This window comes from Leucoraja erinacea, chromosome 10 (genome assembly GCF_028641065.1).
Source record: "Leucoraja erinacea ecotype New England chromosome 10, Leri_hhj_1, whole genome shotgun sequence".
In the NCBI taxonomy this organism is placed as follows: Eukaryota; Metazoa; Chordata; class Chondrichthyes; order Rajiformes; family Rajidae; genus Leucoraja; species Leucoraja erinaceus.
The window spans coordinates 31,019,184-31,041,811 of NC_073386.1; the positions used below are offsets into that span (position 1 = coordinate 31,019,184).

General features: G+C 40.9%; 1 protein-coding gene across 1 annotated transcript in view; it reads left to right on the forward strand.

Annotated features, from left to right (window-relative positions):
* Positions 1-2,211: 2,211 nt before the first annotated feature.
* mysm1 (Myb-like, SWIRM and MPN domains 1) overlaps positions 2,212-22,628 on the forward strand; it is a 66,000-nt gene continuing 45,583 nt past the window's right edge. The window contains exons 1-6 of the mRNA XM_055641863.1: positions 2,212-3,435; positions 6,537-6,615; positions 8,635-8,705; positions 11,175-11,252; positions 14,227-14,256; positions 19,240-19,315. Of these exons, the coding sequence (XP_055497838.1) occupies positions 3,335-3,435; positions 6,537-6,615; positions 8,635-8,705; positions 11,175-11,252; positions 14,227-14,256; positions 19,240-19,315 (435 nt within the window). The 5' untranslated portion in view covers positions 2,212-3,334. The remainder of the gene's footprint in view (positions 3,436-6,536; positions 6,616-8,634; positions 8,706-11,174; positions 11,253-14,226; positions 14,257-19,239; positions 19,316-22,628) is intronic.

The window sequence follows — 22,628 nt, forward strand, 5'->3', positions numbered from 1 at the left end:
GTGCCCTTTAAGTATTTTTGCATAAAGTACTTAAGATGTTTAAGAAGGAACTGCAGATGCTGGAAAATCGAAGGTACCCCCCACCCCCCATCAGTCTGAAGAAGTGTTTCGGCCCGAAACGTTGCCTATTTCCTTCGCTCCATAGATGCTGCTGCACCCGCTGAGTTTCTCCAGCATTTTTGTGTACCTTGGCATAAAGTACTATCGTTGTTGGATGTATGTATATGAATAATTTATCTGCAAAATGTATCTGCTTTGTGAATACAGAGTTATTGTACATTATTCTGATTATCTTGCACTTTCATTCTGATTGACAATAACCATATAACAATTACAACACGGAAACAGGCCATCTCGACCCTTCTTCTGTCCGTGCCGAACACGTATTCTCCCCTAGTCCCATATACCTGCGCTCAGACCATAACCCTCCATTCCTTTCCCGTCCATATAACTATCTAATTTATTTTTAAATGATAAAAATGAACCTGCCTCCACCATCTTCACTGGAAGCTCATTCCACACAGCCACCACTCTCTGAGTAAAGAAGTTTCTCCCCCCCCCCATGTTACCCCTAAACTTCCGTCCCTTAATTCTCAAGTCATGTCCCCTTGTTTGAATCTTCCCTACTCTCAGTGGGAAAATCCACGTCAACTCTGTCTATCCCTCTCATCATTTTAAAGACCTCTATCAAGTCCCCCCCTTAACCTTCTGCGCTCCAAAGAATAAAGCCCTAACTGGTTCAACCTTTCTCTGTAACTTAGTTGCTGAAACCCAGGCAGCATTCTAATAAACCTCCTCTGTACTCTCTCTATTTTGTTGACATCCTTCCTATAATTAGGCGACCAAAATTGTACACCATACTCCAGAATTGGCCTCACCAATGCCTTGTACAATTTTAACATTACATCCCAACTTCTATACTCAATGCTCTGATTTATAAAGGCCAGCACACCAAAAGCTATCTTTACCACCCTATCTACATGAGATTCCACTTTCAGGGAACTGTGCACAGTTATTCCCAGATCCCTCTGTTCAACTGCATTCTTCAATTCCCTACCGTTTACCATGTACGTCCTATTTTGATTTGTCCTGCCAAGATGCAGCACCTCACACTTATCAGCATTAAACTCCATCCGCCATCTTTCAGCCCACTCTTCCAACTGGCATAAATCTCTCTGTAGACTTTGAAAATCTACTTCATTATCCACAACCCCACCTATCTTAGTATCATCTGCATACTTACTAATCCAATTTACCACACCCATCATCCAGATCATTGATGTACATGACAAACAACAGTGGACCCAACACCGATCCCTGTGGCACCCCACTAGTTACTGGCCTCCAACCTGACAAACAACCATCCACCATTACTCTCTGGCATCTCCCATTCAGCCACTGTTGAATCCATCTTGCTACTCCACCATTAATACCCAACCATTGAACCTTCTTAACCAACCTTCCGTGAGGAACCTTGTCAAAGACCTTACTGAAGTCCATATATACAACATCCACTGCTTTACCTTCATCAATTTCCCGAGTAACCTCTTCAAAAAATTCAAGAAAATTAGTCAAACATGACCTTCCAGGCACAAATCCATGTTGACTGTTCCTAATCAGACCCTGTTTATCCAGATGTTTATATATATTATCTCTAAGTATCCTTTCCATTGATTTGCCCACCACTGACGTCAAACTAACAGGTCTATAATTGCTAGGTTTACTCTTAGACCCCTTTTTAAACAATGGAATAACATGCGCAGTACGCCAATCCTCCGGTACTATTCCCGTTTATAATGACATTTGAAATATTTCTGTCATAGCCCCTGCTATTTCTACACTAACTTCCCTCAATGTCCTGGGGAATATCCTGTCCGGACCTGGAGACTTAACCACTTTTATATTTCTCAAAAGTGTCAGTACTTCCTCTTCTTTGAATCTCATAGTTTCCATAGCTACCCTACTTGTTTCCCTTACCTCACATAATTCAATATCCTTCTCCTTGGTGAATACCGAAGAAAAGAAATTGTTCAATATCTCCCCCATCTCTTTTGGCTCTGCAGATAGCTGTCCACTCTGACTCTCTAATGGACCAATTTTATCCCTCATTATCCTTTTGCTATTAATATAGCTGTAGAAACCCTTTGGATTTTCTTTCACCTTACTTGCCAAAGCAACCTCATATCTTTTTTAGCTTTTCTAATTTCTTTCTTAAGATTATTTTTACATTCTTTATATTCCTCAAGCACCTCATTTACTCCATGCTGCCTATAATTATTGTAGATCTCTCTCTTTTTCCAAACCAAGTGTCCAATTTCCCTTGAAAACCATGGCTCTTTCCAATTTTTACTATTTCCTTTCAACCGAACAGGGACACAAAGATTCTGTACTCTTAAAATTTCACCTTTAAATGTCCTCCATTTCTCTTCCACATCTTTCCCATAAAACAAACTGTCCCAATTTACTCCTTTTAAATCCTTTCGCATCTCCTCAAAGTTAGCCTTTCTCCAATCAAAAATCTCAACCCTAGGCCCAGTTCTGACCCTCTCCATAATTATATTGAAACTAATGGTATTGTGATCACTGGTCCCGAACTGTTCCCCAACGCATACCTCTGCCACCTGACCCGTCTCATTTCCTAACAGGAGGTCCAGCACCACCCCTTCTCTAGTAGGTACTTCTATGTATTGCTGCAAAAAACTATCCTGCACACATTTTGCAAACTCCAACCCATCCAGCCCATTTACAGAATGTGCTTCCCAGTCTATGTGTGGAAAATTGAAATCTCCCACAATCACTACCTTGTGCTTACTAATATCGGCAATCTCCTTACACATTTGCTCTTCCAATTCTCGCTCCCCATTGTTAAAGACAATGTTAAAGATTATACTGATTCCTTCTGTATGAATTAATATTTTATAAATATCTAATGATGCACGATGTTATGTAATTGGCAGTCAAACCCAGAGATAAAGTACAGTTTTGAGTAATTTCCACTGTTTCTCTTCATCTGTATCGGTGACAGCTCATAATTGAGCTTACTAAATTGTGGTTGTTATATTTGTTTCTTGCTTGGTGCAGATATAAAATATAAAGAGAGATGTAAAAAAATGATGCCGAGCAACTCTCGTTCAGTTCTTTGAGCTGCTGAGTGCTTAAATCTGATGCGTGGTTTTGCATTCCGGTGCTGTACTAATTAAAATAGTGTAAAGATGCAGGTTGTGGGAATGTTTGGGCGGTGTCTGGAATACGAACCGTATAATCACTGACAGAAGCAAAGATGATAGCAGTATCTTTGGCCAGAAGCAAAGGGTGAACTCTGCACAACCGTCGCATGGAAGTGACGAGGAGAGCGGAAGTGGCGGTTCCGCTGGGCAACATGGCGGAGGAGGTGGATGTGGATATTGAAGGAGACGGAGCTGAGCTCGGTCTCGGGTAAGAGGGGGTACGGGGAAGGGACAGGTGGCACCCACAGGTCTGGCAGGCCGAGGAAGTGCAACAGTGAGGTGTAGCGGGGTTCGCCACCCCTGTGCTGCTGTCACTCCCAGTGCTGGTGCAGGAACCGGCGAGGCTGCGGTCCCGGTGGCTGCAAAACCGTGCATTAACTATTAAATGTGGACTTAATGCTCTCAGCAGCCAAGCCCCGTGAGGCAGAGGTTTGGAGTTAGATATTTCCCTAAATATTTAACTGTCGTAGCCGAAACACACCGGCCACTTTGCACACTGCGAGTTTCCCAAAACATGGTTGGAACGACTGATGTCAGTGAGGGATAATGTGCTCCTATGAATTGTACCCTTCTTTTTCAAACGGTACTGTGCGTTAATTTACCTGTTTGCACATGAAAGGGATAACGCCACACTGGGCTAGAGTGATAGCTTGTGGTTACTAAATTCCTGGTTGCTCACACTTGCCCATCTGTGGGTAAATTAAATGCGGCGGAATTTTTTTCAAACAAAATAAAGAATGGTGTTATGTACGTTCTGTGCATATCATTGAATACGTAACTGAAGTAAACTTTGACTCTTGGCCACGCGAGAAACTACAATGCTGAAATCTGGAACAACGCATAATCTGCTAGAATAATTTAGTGGGTTGACAATCTCTCGTCTTCCCCCCTACACTTCCCCCTTCCGACAGATACTTATTGGCCTGTTGAATTCCTCCAGCAGATTATTTGTTGAGTCTTGGCTAGTTCATTTGCTGAGTTTGCATTGCTGGAAGTGCCAAGGGTTGTTTCTTTCAGAATTCAGTTGTATTCTATAATCGGATAAATTACCATATGGGTTCCAAAAGCAAAACAAAAATATTGATGTTGGACATCTAATGTAAAACAAAGTGCTGGGTAAACTCAGTGGGTCAGACGGCATTTTTGAAAAGAGAGTGAGAGTTGAACACTTCACCCATGATGTTTCAACATATGAAGATTGAGAACATAAATTATTAACTTGAAGCATTAATTATATTTGTCTACAATTCCAGGCTGTTGCCTGGGATTTCCCACCAAAAATAAGAACCAGCAGTTCATATATTTGGATTCAATTTTAAATAAGACAATTTTTATCTCTTCCCAAAAAATTAAAGGCGATTACAAGTAGAATTGTGTGTTTTTGTGATCTGGTCCTTTCCCAGCTGATATCCTCAAAATTGCAAAAATGTTAACAAAACATATAACCCAATAAACAATGTAAATTATCCAAAGGAAGGCAGGATGGTTCCAATGTGTGTTATTATTAAAACCCAGTGGTAAAATGTAAATAAGTATTCTTAAATTCTTATAAGTAAATTACTGCATGTTTATTTTTCAAGCTGTTAATTGTAAAATCACACTTGACTCCATAAGTGAATCATACTTCAGATTTAATTGAAACAATTTGGAAGGTGTATCATAGCTTTAACTACCTGTGGCAATTGATTGTACAATGGCAATTAAATAAAAAAACCCATTTAAGTAAAATTAGAAGTTTAGGGTTGGCAAAATTAAAAGTAAAAAAACCCAATGTATCTGGCACCCACTGCAAACTATCTGCAAACTTCAGCTTGCAGTTAAGCTTCACATTTTATCAATTTTCTAGCCTTGGCGTTAGCTCATTTGAATTTCTAAACACCAAGAAATCCAAATAGTTCAATAGAGCTGAGCAGGAAAAAAATCACTATGCAGCTTCGCATTTGTTGTCATTGTAAGATCCAACATTATTATTAACTACTTTCATGTGATCAACAAGTCTATTCCATTAGTGACCTACTAATCTTCGATCACTGACTTTCCCCTGTGATCAGAAACCATGAAACTGGGGGACGTCAATATACAAGGATTTCTAAACTGACAGCACAGATAAGGTGGTGAAGGCAACTGAGGTATTTCCTGTCATTACCTGGGATATATTATGAGCAGTGAAGTTATGGTTATTTAACAATAATCGGGCCTTTAAATGTACAGTTCCTGTCACCACACTGTAGAAAAGATGTAATTGCCTGGGAATGAGGATTTCAGTTTTGGGAAGTTTTGGGACTGGGCGTGTTTTTGTTTGAGTGGAGTGAGAGGGAACCTGATGGAGGTGTACAAAATATGGAAGAACATTAATAGGATAGATTGAAGAGGTATCTAAAATTAATGGGGAGGCTTGGGTTTAGAGGGGATTTGAGGACAAACATTTTCACCCACATTGGTTGGAGTTTTGAGTGCATTCGCTGAGGGAGTGGTTGAGGTGGTATTCTCACAATATCTAGGTATCCAGATGACCATTTGAATCCCAGAGGCATGAAAAACTATGAATCGTATTGTGGGTAAATACATTCGTACAGATGGATACTTGATAGTTGGTGTCAACGTGGTGGGCCAACAAGGATGTGTCTGCTGTATGACTCCAGGACACAATCAGTGATTAAGGCCACACACCGACAGACCAATGCTATAATTACTGACCACTCAGATGTGACAGTGATCACTGCCTGTATTTGTGGTGATTACTCGGTCTGAAGAAGGGTCTCGACCCAAAAGATCACCCATTCCTTCTCTCCAGAGATGCTGCCTATCCCGCTGAGTTACTCCAGCATTTTGTGTCTATCCTCATGATGACTACGATGGGTCCCAACTATCAAGGAAATCTTCTGAAGTAGAAGATGCTGGAGAAACTCAGCTGGTGATGCAGCATCTATGGAGAAAAGGAGTAGGCGACATTTCGGGTCAAGCCCCTTCTTCAGACTGATGTCGGGCGGGGGATCTGATTGCTTCCAGCATCAATGCTTCTGCCATGATTCCAGTTCTCCAATTATCACCTGTGTCTCTATTTTCTCCTTCAAACGCAGCCTTGTTGGCCCATCATTTCCAAGCCAACTACCAACATTTTTTCGTCAGCTACTGCAACAGAATTCCCCACCTGAAAAGGGAGAGTTAAGTCTCAATCAGACAGAGTTCTGCCGGTTAAAGCTCTGTAGGAGGTTAAGTTATAATTCTGATCATCTGTGGGATTCAGTTTAAATGTTGTCATAGCAGTGAAACCAATTTAAAAAACAAAAAAAATGTTTGTGTTTCAAGTACGGACAGTGGTGCAGTACCTGGGTTCCTGCAGGACCATTATTTGGATTCCTCCTGGAGAAGCAACAATGGCATTCTGGTAAGAATAAAACTTCAGTGTTGTGGTATGTGATTTAGATTTTTTTTGGAAAGGCAAAAATACATTTCTAATGAATTTTTACCTTTTTATTTGTTAATTGCTGCAATTAACTCACAATAACGAACTGTGTGCATGTGCTGGTCAATAAACTAAGAGCTCCTAGGGCTTAGGTCATTATAATTATTTGCTATAGATACCCTTTCAGGCACCAATTGTTTTAGTGGCAGTGTAAAGGGTTTTACTTTTGTGAGAAAGGACTACAGATGCCCATTTTCTAATGTGTACATGAACATCTAACTCGTATTGCTCTCTCGGCCTAATGAAATTAATTAAAACACGATGGGGAAAAATGTCAAAAGATTTCGAAAAATAATTTAAAAGGTAATTCCACTCAGATAAAACAGCAAAAGGTAGAGACCAGAAATAGACCATTAAAATTCTGCTGAAAGGTTATTACTGAAGTGAATGTACGCTGGTTTGTTTTTGTGTCTTTAGTTTTTGATATATGTACTTCATGCACCAAAAAGTGCACAATGGAGATGTCGATTATACTGTTCCCCATTAGAGTGCATTCACACGTGCAATTTTGTGAGTCGTGTACTCCTGCTGAAACGGCTTTTCGTTAATTCACGTCATTCCTAAACATCTTAAAGGGGAAGTGATCAGTGAACACAACCACTGGAAGCACATACTGTACAACTTGGTGAGCAGTGAGTTGATATCCAGCCAATTTTAAATACTTCAGCTGAATTATCCTTTCTCCTTGGGGTCCGTGGTCCGCCCTGTTTTGATGAATGCAATCAACCTGGCGTGCACAATCAAGTGAGATCAAATGGAACAAGTTGTCCTACAGCTTTAGGCTGTGCACGCCATATGCAAGAAGAGAAGAAGATCCTTTTGCCTTACATGTCGGGTATTTCAAAAGTTCATGCAACATGACTTGTCGTTTACCTTTTTAGGAACTTAAAAAGTAGTGAATTAGACGTTTGAACAATGAAGAATAAAAAATAACTTGCATTTACATTAGTACATTGCATGATCTAATTGTTTTATACCCAATTAGGAAGTTTTGAAGAATAGTCATTGTAGGGGTTTAGTTTAATTACATGTAATATCATCACATGTACTGAGGTACAGTGAAACAATTTTTGTTGCTTACTATCCAGTCAAAGAAAAAACTACATGATTACAATTAAGCTGTCCACAGATTTCAGATAAAGGATAAAGGGCACAGCATTTAGTGCCAGATAAAGTCTGATTACAGATAGTTCAAAGGTTTCCAATGAGGTAGTTGGGAGATCCAGATCACATAGCTGGTGAGCGGATGTTTCAGTTGCCTGATAACAGTTGTGAAGAAACTGTTCCTGAATCTGAAGATAAATGTTTTCAAACTTCTGTACCTCTTGTCTGATGGGAGAGGGGAGAAGATGGAGTGACTAGGGTGAGACTGGTCCTTGTTTATACTGGTGGCTTTGCTAATGCAGCGTGGTGTAGATGGTCAATGGAAAGGAGTTTGGTTTGTGTGATAGCCTGGACTACATTCACAACCCCGCAATTTCTAATGTTCTCGGTTGGAGCTGTTCCCAAACTATGCTATGATACATCCCGACAAAATGGTTTCTATGGCGCATTTGTTGAAATTGGTGAGTGTTTTGGGGAACATGGCAACTTGCTAAGACTTCTGAGGAAGTAAGAGGCATTGGTGTGCTTACTTGGCCATAACTTCGATATAGCTAGTCCAGGATAAATTGCTGATGATATTTATTCCTATGAACTTGAAGCTTTAGACCATCTCTACTTCGGCAACATCAATGCATGGGTGTACTGCTTCGCTACCAGAAGTCATCACAATCTCCTTTGGCTTGCTGACGTTGAGGGAGAGCCTGTTGTCTTGGCACCAGGTTATGAGGTGCACACTATGTTACAAACAGCAGTGAAAGGACTATCTGGATTGCTTGCCATTGTTTGAAGAATAAATGTGAATTTATAGTAATTTGTCCTTTTGTTTTCTTTTTGCAGTCCTGGACTTTGGATAGTTCTCTTAGTGAAGAGAATAGAGCAACTATTGAGAAGATGTTACAAGAAGAAGAGTATCCTTATCATTGATGATACGTATGACATAGAAACATAGAAATTAGGTGCAGGTGTAGGCCATTCGGCCCTTCGAGCCTGCACCGCCATTCAATATGATCATGGCTGATCATCTAACTCAGTATCCTGTACCTGCCTTCTCTCCATACCCTCTGATCCCCTTAGCCACAAGGGCCACATCTAACTCCCTCTTAAATATAGCCAATGAACTGGCCTCAACTACCCTCTGGGGCAGAGAGTTCCAGAGATTCACCACTCTCTGTGTGAAAAAAGTTCTTCTCATCTCGGTTTTAAAGGATTTCCCCCTTATCCTTAAGCTGTGACCTCTTGTCCTGGACTTCCCCAACATCGGGAACAATCTTCCTGCATCTAGCCTGTCCAACCCCTTAAGAATTTTGTAAGTTTCCCTTGTGTTGCTGGAGGGGAGGAGAGGGGGGGGTGGGGGCAGTGGGTTGCCTTGTTCGACATCAGTTTGTATTACAATCTTTCATGATGTAAAACCAAAATCACGTCATCTGAGTGTGCACAAACAGGAGTTGAAAAAAACGTTTATTTATTTACATTTCTTCACCTAAATTCTGTGAGTAAATTTTGTTCCGTATGTCAAAATCTTGGGAACTGATTTGCCCCTTAGATATATTTTTTTCGCCCCTCACCTAAAACCTGTGCCCTCTAGTTCTAGACTCTACCACCCTGGGGCTAAAAGATTCTAACAATCCTATCTATGCCCCTCCAAGTTTTATAAACCTATCATGAACCAGTGAGAAGTTGCCCAGCCGAAACAATCACTTCTTGTAACTCCAGCCCTCCAATCCAGGCAACATCCTGGTGAATCTCTTGTATCTTGTTGGGGTTGCCAGTGGCCAGAAACTCAACTGAACCATCTACGGCTACAAGAGCAGGACAACGGTGGTATTCTTCACTGTGTAATTCATCTGAAACGCCGAGGTTTTTCTATTATCTGAAAGGCACATTTGTGAGTATGATGGAATACTGTCCATTGATCTAGATGAGTTCATCAACAACTCTCAAAAAGGACAAAACACCTTGATTGGAACTCTTATTAATCACTATAAACATTCATTCCCTGCTCTCCAGCACACAATGGGTGCATTATGTACCACCTGCAAAATACACTGCTATTGATTATCTAGGCTGCCTCCCAGAGCATTTCTAAAAATTGTGACCTCTACCACTAAAGTCAAAGGTGCCACATGCATGGGAACACACCACTACACGGTATCCTTGTTCATCCTGAGTTTGAAATATATTGTTGGTCCTTCAAGTTTGTTTAGTTGAAGTCTTGAAACTCCAATACCAAATGTGTGCTAGAAGTGCATAAATGCAAGATTTTCTTTCCAGTACTGTTCATGTTTGTTTAGGTTGCAATTGGGGTGGGAGATTGCATTCTTCACATGGCCCACCCTGTTTCGACTAATGCAATCAACCTGGCGTGCACATTCAAATAAGATCAAATAGAACAAGTTGCCCGACAACTTTAAGTTGTGCACGCCATTCGCAAGAAGAAGAAGGTTGCATTAAAGGACAAAGGACATTTATTGTCACATACATTGGTGCAGTGAAATTTGAGTTACCATGCAGCCCACAAATAAGATAAACACAACATTATAGAATTTAACATAAAACATGTCCCACAGCGGAATCAATGTTTCCCACTGTGAGGGAAGGCAATAAAAGTTCAGTCCTCTTCCTCTTGTTCACCCGTGGTCGGGGCCTATTTGAGGCCTCCGCAGTCGCCGCTACGGACGGCCCGATGTTTCAGGCCCTCTCGCCGGCTGATGGTACTCCGGCGTTGAAAGAACACTCTCAGCGGCTTGGAGGTTCCAAATCGGCCGCTTCCTACTGGAGACCGCGGCTCCTGAAGTCCACAGGCCGAGCTGGGCGGAGCTCCAACACTGGCGACCTCGGCGAAAGATCCCAGGCCTCCGCGATGTTAAAGTCAGCGGCGCCCGTGGCTGGAGGCTCCGCAGACCACAGCTCCACGGTGTCAAAGTCGGCAGTCCTAGCACTGGAGCTTCCAACACGGCGACCCTAGTAAGGCATCGGCTGCTCTGCGATGGTATCTCAGTGCTGCGCCGCCGTTGAAGCTCTGGCCGGTCTCTGGCAGGAAAGGCTGCGCCAATCCAGATGGTAGGTTGCGAGGAGGGGACGAAGATGCGGCTCGGAGGAAAGACGCATCCTCGACCCAGATAGCTACTGTGAAAAACAGTCCCCCCCCCCTCCCCCCACATAAAAAGACTAAAAGACCTCCACAACAAAACTTTTTGACGGACTAAAAATAAAAAAAGGATTGAAATTCAAACAGCTGCAGGCGAGGCTGCCACACTCGATGGCGCCAGCACTCGGATTATAAGGGAACACTTGAATTTATAAGGGAACACAGCTAGATTTATCTACAAATGTAACTTGTTACTTTTTCCAATGTATATTCCTTAACTATAGAATAGGTATTACCTAACTGGGAAAAAACATCCACTAAGCAACTGGTCTGATCACCCAGAGAAAGAGAAAATATCTGTCAAAAGGTGAATTGACATATGCATAAAGTTAAAAAAAAACAAAAACATTTTTAATATTGGTTATGATGGAAGTTCCACTTACTAATAACCAGCTCACTGATACTCATGGTTTTGTGAGGGTATTTCAGTTCCAGATTCTTATTACCATCGTGGTCTAAGGAGCTGAATTACAGATGTGAGGAATGAGTGATTGATCTTGACATTCAGGCAGCATTTGTCTGAGTGAAGCAACAAGGATCCTTGGTAAAAATGAAGTCAGTGGGTATCAAGGTAGAAACACTACAATCAATGAACTCGTGCCTCATACAGAAGAAAATGATCCGTCGTCCTACCCATCCTCTATTATCACTGCAGGAGTTCCTCAGCACAGTGTCCTCGGCCCAACCATTTTCAACTGCTTCACCAATTACCTCATTTCCATCATTAAGGTTAGAGTCTGAATGTTTGCTGATGATTGCATGATGTTCAATTCCATCCATTACTCTCAGCCCATGAGATATCCCATGCTGACATGTAGCAATAACTACTGAATGTTCAGGCATAGGCTGATAAATGGTAAGTAACATCTGCCTCATAGAAGTAGCAGGCAATGACTATCTACAACAAGAGAGACTATGACCACTTCCCTTTGATGTTTAATGGCACCATCATCATCACCCACCCCAATCATTATCCTAGTATTGTTGACCAAAGATTCATATGGACTAACCAAATAAACACTACTAATACAACAATACACCTGCATATTTGGTTTATTTGCATATTAATGGATGCACATTTTTGTGTTAAAATACTTTGCCATAATACAAATTGCCATAATTTACATTATTTTTCTCATGGAACATTCAGTTTTCACCAATGTTGTTTTGCATCAGGTTGCTAATATTGGTACAATAAACAGGCCCACCGAGTCCAGGCTGACCACCAAGCACCATTTGTACGCAAATCCAATCCTAACCAATTTTACTCTCCCTACATTCCTATCGGCTCCCCCTGGATTCTACTACTCGTTTACGCAAATTTCTGTGCTGATTTAACTTACCAACCTGTTCATTTTGGCAGTGGGAAGAAACCAGTGCACAGCGAAGAAATCCATAGTCACAGATTGTAAACCTGGATTGCTGCAGCTTTGAGGCAGTAGTTTTACTAGCTATATTGTTTTGCTGCCCTAAACTTTATGGAAAGATTCATTTAAAAATAAACTTTTACTTTGTTGCTATTGTCCGCTGTGAATTAGCTGCCCTAAAGTAACAAATCCCTATCTGCAATTGTCCACCAATATTTTCTGACAAATAAATAACTATCATTAGAAATATATCTGGACAGAAATTGTGAACATGAATACACAGGGCGGCAGAGTGGCATTGCAGTAGAGTTGCTGCCTTACAGTGCCAGAGACCTAGGTTCGATCCTGACTATGGCTGCTGTCTGTACAGGGTTTGTACGCAATCCCTGTGATTGAGTGGGTTTTCTTTGGGTTCCTCCCACACTCCAAAGACGTACAGGTTTGTAGATTAATTGATTCTGTAAATTGTCCCTTGTTTAGTTTGACCAGCGATCCCCTCGCATTAACACTATCCTACACCCACTAGGGACAAATTTTACATTTACCAAGTCAATTAACCTACAAACCTGTACGTCTTTGAATTGTGGGAGGAAACCAAAGATCTCGGAGAAAACCCACGTAGATCACGGGGAGAACGTAAAAACTCCGTCCAGACAGCAGCCGTAGTCAGGATCGAACCCGGGTCTCCGGCGCTGCCTTCGCTGGACAGTGCCAGTGTACGAGGTGATCACTAGTCAGTGTGGACTTGTTCGGCTGAATTACCTTTTTCCATGCTCTATCTTTAATGTAAAGTAACTAAAAGTACATGTTACATTACTCTGCATATATTCTCAAGTGCATTATGACATGACAACACACTGTGGAGATACATTTAATTATACATATCCCCATTCTGATATAGGTTAGTTTTATGATTCAAGTTCGTTGAATCATTTTTAGTTTTCTAAAGCCATGCAACTTTTTCCCCAACTTTGACCCATTGGCTGCACAAATTTAAGGTCAATACATCAACAAGGATAGACAAATTTTGTTCATCCACATATATTTTGTAGGTTTGAATGTGTTTGTTGCATAGAAGGTATTCTACTGAATCTGAGACTGCTTTCCACAACACAATCTGTTTCAATCTTTATGAAATGGCTGGTAATTTATTGCATTAAATATCTAATCAAAATAATTTCCTTTGCTGAAATTTTTATATTGAATGGAAGAAAATAAATTCCTAATGTGTAAGGTTTCAAACAAAAATTATGTTGACTTTGTTATCAATTGCTAAGAACACATTTCTAGTGCAGATGCAGAAAGGATTAGGTTTTCTTCTATAATGATAAATCATTTAATTAGTACCATCTATTTCTCGGTAATTGCACATTTTCTAAGTTAAAATTGTTCTGCTATATATGTGAAAATGCAGAATATTTGGCTCATTCTATATTGGACCAATAGACTCAAATATACAAAATAGCTTTACTAAGAATTTATTCATTATAGATTATTACAGTAATTGTAAGATTCAGAAAGAGCTAAATTATAAAGGATGGCATAATTGCTATTGTATGAACTATGCTTGTGGAGTGAAGTTACATATGAGGAGAAGCATTTATCTTGGTAGCACAACGACTCATCTGCATTTTTGTTAAGAGGGGTGGTATTGATACTCTCACGGCTCATAGCTGTGAAACATTTTGCTGAATGGGTGTGAACCAGCTAAAGCTAATCTTACCCAGCGGATGATGTCTGGCTTCACAGGAAGAACGAATAAGTTAAAGCGGTTAAATTATGAACTCTGATTTTAAAACATTTTATCTTTTTAATCAGGAAAATGCAATCAGAGTGTTAGCAGTACTTAAATGTGAAGCTTATTTATTGTTTTTTCTTGCTGAACACTTTTATTCTTTATGTTTTTAACCATAGCATTCGTCAAAGAAAAACTGTGAAAAACCGGTATGTATAGTTTTCCTATTTAATGTACTGTATACAAAAACAATACATTAACAATCTTTTCAGCTTCTACTTCCTTGCAAATATATGTTAGTTACGTATTCTTTCAAGTTGGATGTATTCTTTTATTTTGTCCAATTCTGAGTTCATCATCTGCCAATCAAAACAATTGTGGCTTTTATTATACTTGGCTCCACTTTCTTCTCAGTACCTGCAAGTCAAGGCCACTCAGATGTGTTTCGATAAGATCACCTCTCATTTTTCAAATCTCCACTAGTGTTGGCCCTAACCTGTTCAGATCTTCCTCATGAGGTAAGCCTCTATACCAGAAATCTACCTGGTGAGCAAACTGCCTGAAGAAGTACAGTAGTTGTGGGGTATAATAACAATGTTTACTGACATTTGGGGAGGTACATGGACAGGAAAGGTTCAGAGGGATATTGGCCAAATACAGGAAAATGGGACGAGCTGAGATGGACATCTTGGTCGCATGGACTAGTTGGGCCAAAGAGTGTGATTCTGTTTTTTTCTCAATTACCTGGATTATAAGCATATCCTTCGTTATAGAAGGATATCATAATTTTAATAGAAATCAAAGATGTTCATATGGTCTGCAGGTCTGGCGCAGAAACATAAATACAGTGCATTCAGAAAGTACTCGGACCCCTTCAATTTTTCCACATTTCATTGTTTTTATCATCAATCTACACACAATACATAATAAAAAAGCGAAAACAGGTATTTATAATTTTTTGCAAAGTAATTAAAAATAAATAACTGAAATTTTACATAAGTATTCAGATCCTTTACTCAGTACTTTGTTGAAGCACCTTTGGCAGGATTACAGCGTCAAGTCTTCGTGGGTATAAAGCTACAAGCTTGGCACACCTGTATTTGGGTAATTTCTCCCATTCTTCTCTCCAGATCCTCTCAAGCTCTGACAGGTTGGATGGGGAGTGTCGATGCACAGCTATTTTCAAGTCCTTCCAGAGATGTTCGATTGGGTTCAAGTCCGGGCTCTGGCTAGGCCACAAGGACATGCACAGACTTGTCACAAAGCCACTGGGCCACTCAAGGACATTCACAGACTAGTCACGTTGTCTTGGCTGAGTGCTTAGGGTCGTTGGCCTGTTGGAAGGTGAACCTCCGCCCCAGTCTGAGCCCAAGAAAGCTCTGGAGCAGGTTTTCATCAAGGATCTCTCTGTACTTTGCTCCGTCCATCTTTCCCATGATCCTGACTAGACTCCCACTTCTTTCCCCTGAAAAACATCCCCACAGCATGCCACCACCATGCTTCGCCATAGGTACGGTATTGGCCAGATGATGAGCGGTGTCTGGTTTCCACTAGACATGATGCATCGCATTCAGGCCAAAGAGTTCAATCTTGGTTTCATCAGATCAGCAAATTTTATTTCCCAAACCTTTTGGCAAACGCCAAGCAGGCTGTCATGTGCCTTCTACTGAGGAGTGGCTTCCTTCTGACCACTCTACCATAAGGCCTGATTGGTGGAGTGCTGCAGATATAGTTGTCCTTCTATAAGGTTCTCCCATCTCCACAGAGGAACTCTGGAGCTCTATCAGAGTGACCATCGGGTTCTTGGTCACATCCCCAACTAAGGCCCTTCTCCCCCGATTGCTCAGTTTGGCCGGGCGGCCAATGCTGCAGAAATTGTTTTATACCGTTCCCCAGATCTGTGTCTCGACACAATCCTGTCTTGGAGATCTGCGGACAATTCCTTCATCTTCATGGCTTAGTTTTTTGGTTGTCACTGTATGTCATGTTGTCACGTGCAGGCGGAGCACCAAGGCAAATTATTTGTATATGAATACTTGGCCATTAAACGTATTCATTCATTCGCCTTTGCTCTGACATGCACTGTGAACTGTGGGACCTTATATAGACAGGTGTGTGCCTTCCCAAATCATGTCCAATCAATTTAATTTACCACTGGTGGACACCAATCAAGTTGTAGAAAAATCTCAATGAATAATCAATGGAAACGGGATGAACCTACGCTCAATTTTGAATGTCAAGGAAAAGGGTCTGAATACTTATGTAAATGTGATATTTCAGTTATTTCTTTTTAATTACTTTGCAAAAATTTCTAAACACCTGTTTTCGCTTCCTCATTCTGAGGTTTTGTGTGAAGATTAATGATTTAAAAAAAAATGTAATCCATTTTAAAATAATGCCCCTGTCCCACTTAGGCGATTTATTTTGGCGACTGGGCTGTGGCCACATGGTCGCCGGGTTGTCGCCTGTATCGTCGTGTGTCGCCTCGTCAGTCGCCCTACGAATTGAAGGGTTTTTCTGGTCACCGCTGAATTTTGAAATGTTCAAAACTTTTTGCCGACAGTTGGCTTGACGCCAATGAGCGTAGCTTGACTTCTCCTGACGTAGGTGCTGACATAGGTTGTCGCCGGTGTCGACCGGTGAATTCCATTGGAGACTACCTACGTCAACTGGCGACGGGTACCGGCGACTGAATTGTCTTAAGTTGTCTTCAGTTGTCGCTGACAGGGTCGTACCTTGTCGTAGCTTGGCGTGGGTGACTTTGGTGAATTCCATTGGCATCTACCTACGTCAACCAGCGACAGGTACCGGCGACAGAATCGTTAATAGTTTCACTTCAAACAGACAAAACGCAATAAAATTAGTAATCAAGTAGTAAAATCTTTATTTCGCCCAGGCGGGTGTGGCTGTCACTCTTACAGTATGTAAATACAGACTATACAGAGTCACTCTATCCCCACACAAAGGGCTAATGTTCAATCAGATATATTTATACCCCAATAATCAGCAATTCAGCAATACTTTATCTTACTGAGCATTGTACAGCCTCTTGCTTGTTAAGATTGACAGATTCTTCCGAGAGAGGAAAGGTTAGTCCATATATGGTAATGCTGAAGAGGCTATGTTTCTGCAGATCAAGCAATTGTTTTTTTTACTAGTTGAGGCACATTATAATCTTATAGAGTACGCTAAGTGTCTGAACATTTTCCTGATGTTAATATCATATTTGGAAACATTAGCTGTTATCTCGCTAGTGTTATGGAAGAATGGCGAACACATCTTTGTTAGCCTTCCTATGTAATAGAAGAAAGGTGAACGCCTTTCTTTTTCTTTTGCTTCTAAAACTCCAGCTGAATCCATTTTGTAACTTAAAATCTGTAAACTTTCTCACCTCAGTCGCCCAAAGAATCGAAGGGTTTTTCTGGTCGCCGCTGGATTTTGAAATGTTCTAAACTTTTCGCCGACAGTTGGCTTGACGCCAATGAGCGTAGCTCGACTTCTCTGGACGTAGGTGCTGTCGTAGGTTGTCGCCAGGTTGACGTAGGTTGTCGTTGGTGCTGATTTTGGTGAATTCCATTGGCGACTACCTACATCAACTGGCGACAGGTACCGGCGACTGAATTGTCTTAAGTTGTCGCCGACAGGGTGGACGTAGGTTGCATAGGTGTGGTCGTAGGTGGATGTCCTAATGGGCCACCGGTTGTCGGCAGCTTGCCGCAGCTTGACATCGACTAGGTGGTAGGTTGTTGTAGACATTGTCGTAGGTGGGGTCCATTCGCCGGTTTTTCGATGACCTGCTACAACTATGACAGTTGCCAGTAGTCGTCGAACAAATCGCCTAAGTGGGACAGGCCTATAAGGCTGTAATGTAACAAAATGTGGAAAAAGTGAAGGGGTCTGAATATTTTCTGAGTGCACTGTAAATGGTAATGATTTCAGAATGATGAAATATCATAAATACAGAAACAGAAGCAATAAGTCTGTAATATTGGGTGCCAACCAGCTTGGGTCGGAAGCAGCAACACAGTGCAGTGCATACATTAAGTGGCATAAAGAAGGCCAAATCAGAGGATTCAGCATGCTTAATCTGCCTACTAGTGTTAAATGGGCTTAACTAGCTAACGGTCATTTGAAGGAAAGAGGGATAAATCTATTTAATCTGATTTATTTAATTCTGGATAGAATTCTAAATAGAAAGACAGAGCAGGAAAGGCTGTTGTCAGAAATACATTATTCCCATAAAAGTGAGGAAGTCCAGGAATACAATTGAAAATAGTTCATATGTTCCCCAAACTCCAACTTCTTGTTTCAGCAGAAACTGTTTTATATATATATACACAAAGATTTTTAGTGTTATTGGTGAATATAAAATAATTCCCCTGATCTCTTGCACAATTGTATCAAAATCTAATACAGGTTCACCCCAGCTTACAAATTGCTGATTTATGTACAGCCTGCATATATGAACGAGCATATGAGAGACTGATGGTATAGATTTACTGGCTGCTTTGGGCATCTTCTCCTGTATGGGCACACAGTTCACAATTGCATTTCCAATATGCGAACGTTGTGGACAGTCAGTCAGAATGAAGGAGTCACGAGTTCGGAATGGTTGGGAAAAGTGTAATCAAAAGCAATGTTGTAGATATTGCCTGCAAGGCCAAGATTTTAGATCAAAAGAAGGAGTGACCAAGGATAGTTTCTTGGAAGGCTTCAAAACCAATAATGAGGGAGAAAAAGATTCAAACAATGCACAGGAAATATTTATGTAAATAAGAATGAAATCGTGCAACAATAACGGTCGGATTGGCGTAGACTTGATGGCACAGGTATTTGATCCAACTTGTACATTTTGACCTACATCATGGAACATAATTGTGAATAGAATTGTGGAACAGATAATAATATGTAAGAGTAGTAGATTGAAATGTTTTCAATTAATTTTGCTACAAAGCAAGGTTTGCCTTTTATTTCTATGTTCCCTCAAAAAAATTGTAAATTTTATAAATTTAAAGCTTCTTAAGGAATTAAATGTTAAATTATTTTTTCAGATTGCTGCAATTCAAATTTAAAATGAAAATAACTTATTTTTACTCTTTGTACAATATTACACTTTCTTTAATATTAGCATTAAAATGCCGCAATACATAATGTGAATTTGGTCCATGCCTTAACTTGTATTTTTGCCCTAGGAGTCCTGCAACAGCAAGCTATTCCTGGCCGACCCGATGGACACCAAAGGAAAAAGATCTTTTTGAACAAGGGCTGGTAAGATTAATGGAATAATCCATCCATGATACATTTAATGAAGATAGACACAAAAAGCCAGAATAACTTAGCCGGTCCATCTCTGGAGAAAAGGAATAGTCTGAAGAAGGGTCTCGAAACGTCACCTATTCCTTTTCTCCAGAGATGATATCTGACCTGTTGAGTTACTCCAGCTTTTTGTGACAACTTCGGTTTAAACCAGCATCTGTAGTTTCTTCCAATACATACATTTAATGAAGCTTGGTTCTCTTCTTTGTTGGAGTAGTTGGGATACAGGAATACATCTTTGAAACATTGTGTCAACAGAGTTCAATTCACCAAGCTTGATGGAATAAAAAATCCCCTCTTCATTAAATTCCAAATTGCTCTGTGAAACTTGGGTGAGACAGTCCAAACAGGTTCCGAGTACAGGAGCCAAAACCATTCTCAAATTGACAGTGCTACAGACTTATGGGTTGTTTGGGAAAAGGTGCAGTAGGATATGTGTTGGAGAGTGATGTTATGCTATGGATTAGAGTGATGTCCATTTAACTAATGTTCTGTTTAATTTAGGCATTCATAATCCCATATTATGATCTTGAACTTTGAAATAAAATAAAGTTGTAATCATAATTTCTGACTACATAAAACGTCAAAGGCAGAGATAGAGAAATTAACTACAATGAAAATGAGGCAAGAAAGGTGATTATAAATTTAAGTTTTTTTAAATTTTTGTTTAGTGAGAATAAGTACACGTTTCCAAAGATAAACTTCAAAAATTTTAAATAAATCAAAAGAACCGAGAGGACTGAGTTTTTTCATTGTCATTCAAAATTGAACTAGCAGATCTTGTGTTAATTTGGATCAGTCCACTGATTTGAAACAAAAAATAATAGTAATTATTTGTTTATATATATATTTGACGTTCTCCAGAAAATTCTAGCCTATTGTAATCCCAAAGCAACATGATGTTTATCATTACACAGAAGTATAGGTACTCTCTAACCTACATAAAGGTCACGTTCTGTGAACTTGGTGACACTAGTCTAATTTTACGCAAATCGGAATCACCATTTCCCTGCCCAAAATGACTCACTGAGAGTATTAACTGCCTCGGCTGTGTCCAGGGCACTTTCTGTGACATGCAGCCTTTTCGGTAGGCACTGCTGCCTTTGCCGACTTGTGTCCCTTCTCGCCTTTAGGGCATTTTTGCCATGCGTGACCTACTGGTTAAACATTGCTGGCCTGTTTCCAATGAAAACTTGTAATTACAAACTATTTGATCGCACTACGGCTTGAGTACAGAATTGTTCACGTTAAGTGCAAATTTACGTGTCGCCTATTATGCAAGTCAGAGAGTGTCTGCATGTAAATTATGCCTTGATTTATTGTGATAATTATGACCTTGAGTTGAAATCTGTAAAAATAATGGCAATACCATTGTCCTGTATTAAAGATAGCTTAAATGCTGCTGCCCACTTAGCCTTTGGTGGCAATGTGATGGAGCATGGCAGCAAGGGGTTGCAACAATTAATGATGATGAATCACAGCTCCAGGTTGCTGGGTTTGGTTCTCAACATGCACAGTATCCCACCTCGACTCCATCCAAGGACCCAAGCAGTCTTTCTAGGTGAGGCAGAGGTTCACCTGCACCTCCTCCAACCTCATCTATTGCAACCGCTGTTCTAGGTGTCAACTGCTCTACATCGGTGAGACCAAGCGCAGGCTTGGCGATCGCTTCGCCCAAAACCTCCGCTCATTTCGCATTAACCAACCTGATCTCCCGGTGGCTCAGCCCTTCAACTTCCCCGCCCATTCCGAATCCGACCCTTCTGTCCTGGGCATCCTCCATGGCTAGAGTGAGTCCCACCAAGTGCAATTGGAGCAGCAGCATATCATATTTTGCTTGGGTAGTTTACACCCCAGCGGTATGAACATTGACTTCTCCAATTTCAGGTAGTCCTTGCTTTCTCCCTCCTTCCCCTCCCCTTCCCAGCTCCCCCACAGCCCACTGTCTCCGCCTCTTCCTTTCTTCTTCCCGCCCCCCCCCCCCCCCCCCCCCCCACATCAAGAAGGGTCTTGACCCGAAACGTCACCTATTCCTTCGCTCCATAGATGCTGCCTCACCCGCTGAGTTCCACCAGCATTTTTGTCTACCTTCAATATCTGAGCATCCTCAGTGACTAGGTAGATAAAAATGCTGGAGAAACTCATCGGGTGAGGCAGCATGTATGGAGCGAAGGAATAGGTGACGTTTCGGGTTGAGACCCTTCTTCAGACTGATGTGGGGATGGTGGGGACGGGAGGAAGAGGCGGTAAACTGCCTTCAGAGTGAGGAGAACTTCTTCATGGTTGGCATACCTTGAGATTTCGCAGTGCAGTAGACAAAATGTTTAAGAAGGAACTGCAGATGCTGGATAAATCGAAGGTAGCAAAAAATGCTTGAGAAACACAGCGGGTGAGGCATCATCTAAGGAGCGAAGGAATAGGCGACGCTTTGCGTCAAGACCTTTCTTCAGACTGATGTGGAGGTGGTGGGGGCGGGAAGAATAAAGGAAGAGGCACAGAACTCTCTTTGGAGAGAGGAGGGGAACTTCTTCAGTGGCTTTGTGGGTTTCATTCAGATACTCTGATTTCTTTCCACATACCAAAGATATACAATTAGTTAGTTTACCACTGTGACATCTCTTAATATAGGTTAATGAGAACAAAATCAGAGTGGAATTATTGGGCATGTGTGAGAGAGAATAATTTGCAGGGGTACATGGAAATAAGGAGAGGGGAATGGGATTGCTTCCCTGAATGCAGACATGGACCAGATGGGCTAAATGCCCATCTCCTGTTCTCCAGTTCAGGGCAGTAATTTAAACAATCAAATTCCAGGTATTTATGAGTCAGGCCTGCTATAAAGTTCTCTAAATATATTAAGCCTAGTTATATGAAGATTGGACAATTGTGTACAGCATTCCAAGCCAGAAGTGTTGCTTAGAAAATCTTTTGGCTCTTTAAAAAAACATCATTTGAAATCTGTTTTAATTTCCATGCATTAAAAAATAAAAATACATTGTATAAGTTAATCATATATGTTTAAATAATTGTTTAGCACAAATGCTTAAAACATTAATTGCAAATTGGTTCCCGTTATGGGAAGTCTTTGATGTAATGAAGTGCTCAGCCTGATTGATCACATCATAGCTGTTGGATGCCTGGAACATAAATATAGCACAGGATCAGGCCCTTCAGCCCACAATGGCTGTGCCGAATATGATGCCAAGATAAACTAACCTCATCTGCCTGCACACCACCCCTGACAACAAAATGGTCTCTGCACAAT